Consider the following 11082-nt stretch of genomic DNA (forward strand, 5'->3'; position numbering starts at 1 on the left):
CAACTCAGATTGAAGGACAACAACTTGGCTATATTTTCCTGTTGTTTTTTGAAGGGGAAAGACTTCAGTATATTTGTAAGCCTAAAGGAAGGAATCTACACAATGGGAGAAGAAGGGAGGGAAAGATGAATGGGGAGGGAATGAAAGAAGGGGGGAGAGAGAGAGAGAGAGAGAGAGAGAGAGAGAGAGGTTGGGAGATTGAGAAAGGGAACGAGAATGAATTAATTGTGGAAGAAGAAAGGCAAGAGGAAGAAAAGTTCAACATTGTTGGCAGTTGAAGGAAATTGCACTTGATTATCTCAATTTCTACTACAAAATAGGAAGACAAAGTATCAGGGGCACTGATGGAAGGTTTGGTCTTGAACAGGAGGTACCCCATCCCCTGAGACTGAAGCAAAAATAGGTACGGATGGACTCAGAGAAAGACTCTTGTAGATTGGCATCCAGTTTCGGTAGAGAAAGGCGGATGGCCTCAATTTCTTGATGAAGTCGGAGGCAAACTTATTTGCTGAAGGTATTATTTATTTGTTGCTCTTCTCACATGACAGGATTCCACACACACAGAAATAATTAGTATATTAAAATTAATACTTCAAATATTTATTTTATATTAAGGTGGTCATCTATTACATAAATCTTTATAGGTGTGCATGTCTATTTCTTGGTGTATAAACCAAAACTCTAAAACATTCCCTTGATCTAATTTGGAATTTAAAAGCTCATACTCTGTTGAATTTATACTATTTTCAATCAGAAAAAAATGTTACTGGAAATACACTGTCAGCGTATTAGGCATACTTGTTACCAAATTTAACAAACAAAAAACATTTTGGACCATGTAATATTATCTGGTATTAAAATAAATTCATCATGTGAGCATATGCAAGTTCCCCTACCAAAAAGTAGACATCAAAGTATTTCATAATTGCTGGGGGTCTTTGAGATTGGTGGCTTCTAATTTGGGCGGCCTCAGACTTCCAGAATCTGTCAATTGAGCAATAGAAGTTGATGATCTATTTTCAAATTTCAATGCATCTAATGGAAATTCCACTTTACCCATATGAAGGCTTTGAGTTCCTTTACAATTATTTGAAAATATTTCGATTCAGTGGGGCCACTCTTCAGAAGCTCTTTCCTTGGGTGCTGGGTTTTGCTTTTTGTATCATGGTGTTTAGTGTTCTTAGCATTTTAGACCCAAATGCTTCACATTTTGTTGTTAGGTTGCTTTGGGAAAGAGTATGTATGACTAGAAACACCCTAATACAAACACCGGGGTTTATTAATTTGTACTCCCTCTGCTGGCCAACTTTCCAGTAAAGTAGTTTTTTTAAAAAAAGCTCCATTGAGGTAATTGAAAAACAAAAATAGAAATAAAAATCTTTTTAAAAGTCTTCATAATGAAGAAGTGCCATAAAAGGCTAATTTCAAAGTCCATTTTGAATAATTTTAGGGAGCCCGCATTCATTTATACTCTAGTTACAATAGTACTTTAAACAGAATACAGAATTATACTGTTAGCATATGAATCTGCAAAAAGAAAACATTTTAGACTCTTCTATAGTTTTAATCTCATGTGTGCATACCAAAATGCATACATCCTTATCAAATAATTAACACATATTCACAATTAACAAATAGGGACAAACTTTATACAAAAGTTCTGTTACTACTGTAATTTTCAAAAACATTTAACCCGCCAGCAACAGAGAAGACAGTTCTGCTTTTTTAAAGACAGATAATTTGAATAGAGAATATAAGATATAATTGCAATTAGAGGAGCAAACAATAGTTTTCTTCTTGTGGGATGTTTTAAAATTTCCTTTTTTTATATTTCCTTATTGTTCTTCCCATATTTCTTTAGACAACACAGTCATTTCTTCTCAAATGATTTGCTTTTTAAAAGAAGGGCTGTCTTTTGATGATATGAAAGAAGTGCCTTCGTAATTGTAGCTGAGGCAGAAAATAGTTCTTACTATTTTTATTATAAGATATTATATCTCATTGATGCAGTCTTCCAAGATGTTGATTAAGCAAAGATATCATTTTCTATGTCCGAAATTTCAAAACTTTATAAAGATAACCTGAACTTTATAACAAATGATACTAAGTAGTTTTGTACATTCACTTGCTATGATACCCAATTAAAACCCAGACTTCATATTGGCATCAAATGAACACTGCAGAATGATCAAAGCTGAAAGCTAGTCATTGTCATAGATGCAACCTGAAAGAAAAAAAATACAAATTTAAATATAGTTCCAAGGTTGGAAATATGGGTGATTCATAGTTTCCTGGTTTAGGATTTTAAAAAATAGAATTGGCTCACTTTATGAAAAAGTAGAGGAAGGCCACATGTGGAAGGCCACATATTGATTTAACTTTTATTGCTCAGTATACAATTCCAACAAAGCTTCCGGACAAATTTATTCTCTATCAAAAATGAGTTATTTTATTTGGCACTGAATTAAATGTGCTTTTTGGTAGTCATTTTGAATGAGGTTGCATCATAAGTTTAAAAGGAGACCAAAAGGCAACATTATTAACATTATGCTTCATGTTAGTTGAGGTTAATTTTTTAGATCATAATTTAGAAATGTACAATGCTTAGAGCATATTAGTGAGCATTGTAAGTTATGAAATAAGTACCTACTTATTGGCGAAGTACACATATTTTTTTGTGGGTAAAAGCAATTCTTATTAAGATTCATACTATAACGAAAAATTCACCAAATATTTTCATACTTCTATTTTCAAAGAAAATAAATAAGAGATGCTTCCTTGATTTCTGGTCATGTGCAAAAATAAATTGTTTCTCATTATTCCAGGGCATTTATCTTTCCTCACGTTTTCAAGTGCTTCAAATTCCGATCAGATTGGAAAGCTCTAATTAATCCAGCGAGCTATTTGTAGTAGTTCTAAGAACAGTAAGTTGACTGTTCCTGTCTCCTGTAGTGGTGCCATGGGAGACTTACCATCAGCAATGTCATCGTAGATCTCTCCATCACTGTAAATGTAGAAAATAATTTTTATTAAAAAAAATCTTCTTAGCATTAAAACAATTTTAGATTAAAAGCTTAGGGATCTGATTTTATATGGCAAAGCATTTAAGGGTGAGAAGTTACATGTTATGCATTTATAAGTGGGAAGAAATATCATAGTTATTTGCATCTCCTTTCATTGGCTTAACCTAATCCTCTGTTTCATTCTGAAACAACAACAACCCTCAACTTATTCTGATTATCATAGATATAGAATAATGGAAATGTGCCTTAAGAGCACAGACCACGCCTCACTCATCTTTAGACCCACCTGTGAGCCTACCACACAGCTGAGCTTGGTAAGAAGTGTTGAACTAAGCAAACTGAAAAATCATGGTGTAGTATTCCACTGGGGGCTCTAATCCCAAACTGCAATGCATCATTTATATCTATTAATATAAGCTTTCTATTTTTACTTCAACTTCAAACATTGAATGAAAAAGGATAATATTTGACATAGGAAATGGGTGCATCACTTTTGCATGTTTTTAATTATAATTTAAAAGTATTAATTATAAAAAAACATAAATATTCATTATAAAATAAGTAGCCAAGATATGGTTAGTATGGTGATTCTTATGTTATATATGTAATTCTAAAAAATTTATGGTTATAGGCAGCATTCATAATAATAGTTCTGGCTCTTTTTACACATTTTACCTGGCCCTGAATCTGTGAAATATTCTATTCTACATACATACTGAGTGCCTCCTATGTACCAGAAGATATAAATATGAGTAAGACACTAGCTTTGATTTCAAGCGGCTTATAATTTAATGGAACAGAAAATGATATACAAGTAATTAAAACAGAAAGTATTACAAATATTAACATAGCCTTGAAATGTAGAATACAGTTTCAAAGTCTGTAAATGTTAAGGTGACTGTCACTTAGACCAGACCCACTTTTCATGACTGTACTACCTCTGTGCTTTCATCATGGTAACAGCAGCAGGCCCTTCAAATTGCTGCCAACTATGGCAGATGCTGTGAGTTCCCTATGTATTCTGTTTGGATCCTTTCTCGGAGATTGAGGGAGGGTTTGGCTAAGGGAAATTTGAAATGCAAAGAGGACAGATTTTCCTTTCATTCATTCCATAAACATTTACGAAGTATTCACTTCAATAGGTGGGAAATCAATCATTACTTAGAGAGTACAATTTCTAAATCCTCTGTTAACCATCCTTAATAATCACTGATGAAGATTATTTTTGTTTGCGACATATTCTTTCCTTGAAATTTGTATCTTTCGTAGACTAAAACCTATTGAAAAGTCCCATGGCTACCACCGTGATGTATGCTCTGATTAAAATAAAAGTATTATGATTGTTTTCTTTTGACGCTGTACTAGTTTGAAGACAGAGCACTTAACATGGATTCGTGTCTTTCTGACCGGTGTCACATTGTTTATGGGTCCAGTTTGTGAATCTTCCTTGATTTTTTTTATTATGCTGAATTCAGTAAATATTTGTATTGGTATATGTCCTGATTTGATAATGGAGTTCATTTCTTGCACTGGTTTACTTGGAACAGAATCTTATTATGTTTTGGGGGGACTCTAATAGCACGCTAATACCAGACTGTGACAATGTCTTATTCATAAAAATAGAAGAATCATTGACTACTATCTTTTTTTCTGGCATGCTTCCAAAAAAGGCAACTTAATACTCTACTATGCCTGGTGTGAGTAAAGAAAAGCTCTCAGTTAGGGGTTAAAATACAAACTGTTAACAGGAGATATTAGCACCTACTGTGTAGACTTACTAATTGATCCCTGATTAATTCAATTCAACCAACTGCTTTAATCAGCAAGTGAAATGCAAAGTATTAATGAAAGTGTTAGTGACTCTGACCTGTCTGTCTCCAATGAATATATAAAACTATGAGCTGTATAATCATGAATGAGAAGGGCTTCTTGTCTATTGAATAGTGACACTTTATGGAAACCTTCACTTCATTATGGGTACCACCATATTGATATTAGAATATTGTTCTAAAATTTATTTATGATAGGTCAGTAGATTATATTATTTAAATGACATTAATATCTTTCTTAAAGTAAAGCATAACTTTTTTTACAAGTATACAGTAGAAAATGGGCTTACTTGTCCACCAAGTAACTCCGAAGGACGTAACCATCTGTGAAAGAAAAAGGAAATAAATTTTATAAATAGTATCGACGTGAAACAGCTTTACTATTTCATTTAAGAAATTGAAATAGAACTGAATAATCAATATAATATAATAATATAATATAATATAATATATTGAATAATTGTATCTATCCTCATTTTTCTTGTGTCTACTTAACTCTCCTTCCTTTCTTCTCCTTTTCTTTCCAACTTTTCTCTTTTTCTCCTACATGTCTCTTTTACTCCCTTTACAATCTTTTCTTCATCCTCCCAAATAAAAACAAATTATTTTTCTTCTCTAAGCTACTGCTTCTTTCAAATTTTAATCTATTTCCTCAAGGTGTTACCCATATGACCCAGTTTTAGGAAGAATTTATTACACCTAGTTTCTTCAATTGCAAAAGTAGTTCATAGGTAGGTATTTTAAATACCACCATGTCTAAGATTTAACACGTAAAATTTTGTTATATTGAGTAGAGTCAGAACTGCTTTCAGATGCCATCAAACTGGTGGCTACTTGGGGGAGTGAGTATGCATTGTAAATGGTCTCTAAATAGTTCTCGTATATTCAGTGTGGAAGAGTTTCTTCAACTGTTTTTGCCATTTGACAGAGTGTCAATATTTGCCTTTTCACCTTTCATGGAACAAATCATGATTAGAAGAACACACACCAAGGATTCTAGTAATTCCACTGTTAAGTAGGAAATAGGCCATATTTTATGCACAAAAGCAAATATACTTTTTTGAGCACTTTGTCTTTGCCTTTCATAGTGCAAAATACTCCTAAGAAAAACTATGGATTATTTTTCTTAAGAAAATGTCTGCTGACATCTAATTAATATTACTAACCATTGGAATTATCAGTTTTGTGTTACTGCTTAAACTGTTGTATGCTTGAGATTACTACCATTTATTGCCTTGTCAATACAGTCTCTAAATCATTTCTTTCACTGAATCAATCTATTGGTTTTGGTTCACTCTAGTCTACTTTTGATTCTAAATCAGAGTAAATGGGTAAAAAAATTACAAACCAGGAAGCTCATAAGCAAAGCTAATACAAGTGATAATAAATGTACTTAAACATAATGATGTCTATTTAACATGCAAAAACATATTTTTAAAAAGCTAGGATCATACAACTGAAATTATAGATTAAAACTTAAGAAAATGAACTTTCCTTTGAAATATTCCAGGGTACAAAAAAATTCACCAAAATATTTTTATCAAGAAATTCATCACCCTTAAATGAAAACTGTTTATAAGAATCCTACTTGGATAAGAATCAAGGCTATCTTTGAATTCCTGTAGTATGGACATAACGAAACATGTTCCCAAATGATAAAGCATAGTAAAGTAATATTTTACTCAGAGTATGAAAAATTAGACCATTTTATACCTTCTTTTTTTCAGTCAAAGCAAAAGTAGCAAAAATTATTAATGTAAGAACATCTAAAATGAATATCTATGATCCTGGGGTAGCCTTTGATATCACAGTTCTTTCATTCATTTCATGTTAACAGACTTTAAAAAACAAGGTATACATCATAATTTAACATAATTTTTAAAGGGGGATAAGCTTATCTCTTTGAAAATTCAGTTCTCTCAAAGGAAAAAATTAGTGCAGATAGTGAGCTATTAGAACAAATTGTGGATTTTGTATCAGGTTCCAAGAACTGCAATCTGTCTTTACCTGAACTTATGTCTGGGGGCTAAAATAAAAATGTGAACAGTTCTCTACAGATAGTAATAGTCACAAACTATTTTTTTCATTACTTAAAATTGAATTTTTGAATTTTCTCTTAAAACGAATTGAAAAATAAAACATATTTTTCAATACAATAATAATTGTTCCCATGAAATATTCAGGTTTTAAGTTAATTACAAAATAATGACACATGAACTAAAGCTTTTAATAAGGGTGTTAATCTCATTCTGAGTTATTGGGGCTTTATAAAGTCTCTGAACTAAAATTAGAAGATAGAAGATTAGAGAAATGTATAACAAATTATAAAGTGTTGTCAGGGACTGGAATTATTTTAGTATCAAATATATTTCTGTGTTTTTTTTTAAACCTCTAGGAGATTAAGAGAATTAGAGATAAAAACAAAAAGAATATAGTCAACGTTTTGGGAAATTAACAGGTTTTATTCTCCTGTGCTTTTAGGTAATCTACTTTGAAAAAGTCAATTATGCTAAAATTGTGTAGAATTGGATAGAACACTAACTAAGCACTAAAACGGTGTTTTACATGACTAATTTTAATAACTTGTGATGTACAGCTTAATTATCTAACTTTCGCAAAATTAATTACAAAAAATATATTCTCTTAAATTCTCAAACACCTATTGCATTTCTTCCTATATCTTGCCTATTCAAGAGTTCTATGGAACAACTTTCTCATTTGTTGAACGTTCCATTGTTTTGTGTGTGTGATACATAAACGTCAAGACTGAATATTATTTAAGGAAATGTATCAAGGTGATGAAGTGTGGGATGGTATTGTGCTGCTCAATTTTAATTCCCTGAAATGATATAATAATTTGGGGCTCATTAGCTATAAAATTACTATTAAATAGCCTTTTTACAGGGTTAGTGACTTTTAATGCAGCATAGGTTTTGCTGTCTAACAGCTTTATAAATCTCTGCTAAAACTTTATCCTGCTAAAAGCATGATTCATGACAATGTCAAAACAAATGACTTACAATGAGTTTTTATATAATCTCTCCATTATAGTTCCTAGAGATAACTTTTTTTTTCAGTAGATAAATGCTCTTTTGCTTACATGTTCCATGTACATCCATGAAAAGAAAATGTTAATGAAACATACAAATTAAATAAATAAAAATACCTCGTGGTTTTGTACCATGTAGAATGGTTGCCATGTTTAATTAGCCCATATTATTTATGGGTGCTGGCACACCAGGGATTTTCACATATAATATAAAATTGTTATTTGGAAATCTCACATTCATAGAGCAGAACACAGTGGCTTGAAACAAATGTTTTGAATGTGTGGCAGGGTAGAGCTACTTAAGAAAGTACTCCCCACACATCCATATGTGCCAGTTAATTTCCTCCCAAAATGTTTGCTTGCTACAGTACTGAAATGTCCCAGGATTAATGATTCACCTTTCAGAGGGATGTTGTGAACATAAAATTACTAAGGAAATACAAACTCTTTTGAAAAATATCTTCAGGGCCGGCTGAGTGGTGCGATGGTTAAGAACTGGCTTGGGACGCCAGAGGGCCCCGGTTCGGATCCCACATATGAGGGCCAGTGACACTGCCCTCCACAGCTAAGATGCTGAACAACAGCTCAACCTGGAGCTGGGCTGCTGTGAGTCGCCAGTGATGGCGTAGGCTGCAGCCCCGGCTGCAGTGGGTTGCCATGGGCTACTGTATATAGCCAGCAGCCAGCGTGAGTGGCCAGCAGCCGCCGTGAGCGGCCGTCCAGAAGTTGGCGACTGATCTGCCTTCCCCAGGAAGAGTGCAATGATGGTGCCAACTTGGGCCAGTGAAGCAACGTCCTCCACAACTAGACTGAAGAACAAAACAACAGCAACTTGCCTGTTCCCCTTCCCCTGATTCCCCAGCACTTTTCCCATCCCCCCAATTCCCCAATAAAAGTCTTTAAAAAAAAAAAGAAAAATATCTTCATTCTATTCGCAAATTTTTACATTATAAAAATGATAGCTTTCATGAGTTCCTTTTTATCTCATTTGTTGTGAGCAAGTTCAGAAATAAAGTTAAATTTACTCAATTTGGCCTCATGCAGTTTAAAGACAATAAAATTATATTACACAGTTTTACCCAGGCAAATGGAACAATGTTCAATTTTAAGGGAAAATGCTCATAATAGAAAGAAAAACCAAAATGCAATGTATAATACTGAATATAAATTATTATAATAATCCTAGTTTTATAAAATATTCTCTCTATATAACTATCTATTATCTATCTATTGATCTATCATCTATTTCCAAGCCTTCAAATCAGGGTGGCGTTTCAAATTTCTGACTTAAATTTTTTTTTCTTCAGTGAGCATGTATTGCTTTAAAATTGAAAGCAAAATTACTTAAGCAAAGAAATGATCAATCGGATTTGGGAAACTCCAAAGCACCTATAAAATCCCCTTTCTTTGATGCCCAAAGGAAATGGAGAACATTTTAACCACAAATAGCTCATGTCTCATTCTATATTTTTTTGTAGAAAATTTTTCTCAAGCAACAGGAGGTGGGAAAACTTATATCTTATGAGACATTGAGTTGTGGAATATGCACAAATAGTAGGGAGAAATTCTAAACATTTGGGAATGTGCCAGGAATATATATTTAAGATTTCAGTGCCTCTGTGATATGTGCTTCACAAGTCAATGGATCAAGTGAGATAATGGCTGTGAAAGTGGCTTGTACTCCACTTCACAATGGGAAGGGATTAATGTTAATGCTTTAGCCTCTAGTTTCCACCATTACTAACCTTAGGTTTAAGTAAACTATGCTTTCTTTTCTTTGATGGATTACAGAATAATGGAGAGTAAGGAACATGTTTTGGTCACCATGGTGTTGGATATCAAATCCCTTCGCTGCTAATCAGAAAATGTAGAAATAAGGAACAGAAAGATTTAGAGTCTCCCAAATGATATACAAGAAGCGAATCACATTATTAAGGCTAAGACAGAGAACTGTTTCCTAACCAGTTAAACTATTCAACAGACATTTTTCTGTGTCCGTGTGTCAGACTTTCATCTGGTTACCCAATTGGCATCTCCAAATTGTCAAATTCAGTGCAGCAAGTCCTAAATAAGGTTCCAGGCACTGTAGAATGTTGAGAACATTTCATTAAAGCTACTCTGAAGCTTAGAGTCTAATAAGAATAATAGATTGGTAAAAAAAAACCCAAAAAACAAAACAACAACAACAACAAAAAAACAATTACAGCAACAAAAGTAGTAGCATGGTGGAGCAGGGGAGATATTAATTGTGATGGGGTGGCTGGGGAGTGGGCGTGTCTCCAATTTTAGATGACAACTGAGTTGTTTTTAATAGACAATTACGGGCATTCCAAGTAGAATAAAATACCGTAGAAGGGTGAAATAACAATTTATTGAGGGAATGAGGGAGTGACAAGTAAGTAGCTTGTGATTCTGGGGTGTCAGGTGCAGATGGGAAATAGTTGCTGAGGGTGAGGCTAGATCAGAAAGGGTGTTATGTACTAGCTTAAAGACTTTGTGCCTTTGAAAATAATATTCAGGTAACAGTATGGTGAGTGAATTAGCTAGCTGAAAGTAAGCATAAGGTAGACATATTATTGGAAAGGTTGTTGCAATAATCCAGGTGAGGGAGGGTTAAATCCAATTAAAAAATCATCCTAAATTCTACAGAGGCATGTGTGGAATGGATCAGAAATTTCAGAAAATTAAGAAAGTCAAGGATCCATTTCAAGGAAGGAATAAGCAGGAGGTTTAAAAAAAATAAGAAAAGCAAGAGGAAAAATAAAAGTAAATTTAAAAGAGATATAATAATTAAATCTTGAAATAATACTTAATTTGAAAGGCAATAGTAGATGCTTCCAATGAGCCCCCCATATACCCTCACCTTTACCACTTAAGTGCCTTTTGGCTCAACTTTCAACTGACAGCATTTGCTTTTTTGTTTTTTTACTGTTTCTTTCTCTGGCTTCCAGAACTCTCATCAACTTGCTCAATATCCTGAATTACTTGCTACCTGCTCAGGAGTAGGCTTCAACTCCTGATGGACAAGATTTGGTGTATAAATACCCCAGTTTGTTTCCCACTGGATGGGATAACTGCCACTCCAAGTTCCCAATTAGATTAAGATCCAATCATCCAAGTGGTAACTTTTTCAAGAACAAGGCTTTATTGGCTGCCTTCCCTTCCCTGTCTTCTTCTTCAC

General features: G+C 33.5%; 1 protein-coding gene across 1 annotated transcript in view; it reads right to left on the reverse strand.

Annotated features, from left to right (window-relative positions):
• Positions 1-1160: 1160 nt before the first annotated feature.
• Positions 1161-11082, reverse strand: part of FYB1 (FYN binding protein 1) — a 154792-nt gene continuing 144870 nt past the window's right edge. Inside the window, exons 16-18 of the mRNA XM_019650737.1 lie at positions 5143-5176; positions 2973-3004; positions 1161-2224 (exon numbers count right to left, since the gene is read on the reverse strand). Coding sequence (XP_019506282.1) covers positions 2202-2224; positions 2973-3004; positions 5143-5176 — 89 coding nt within the window. The 3' untranslated portion in view covers positions 1161-2201. The remainder of the gene's footprint in view (positions 2225-2972; positions 3005-5142; positions 5177-11082) is intronic.

Source organism: Hipposideros armiger, unplaced genomic scaffold, assembly GCF_001890085.2.
Source record: "Hipposideros armiger isolate ML-2016 unplaced genomic scaffold, ASM189008v1 scaffold_146, whole genome shotgun sequence".
NCBI lineage: Eukaryota > Metazoa > Chordata > Mammalia > Chiroptera > Hipposideridae > Hipposideros > Hipposideros armiger.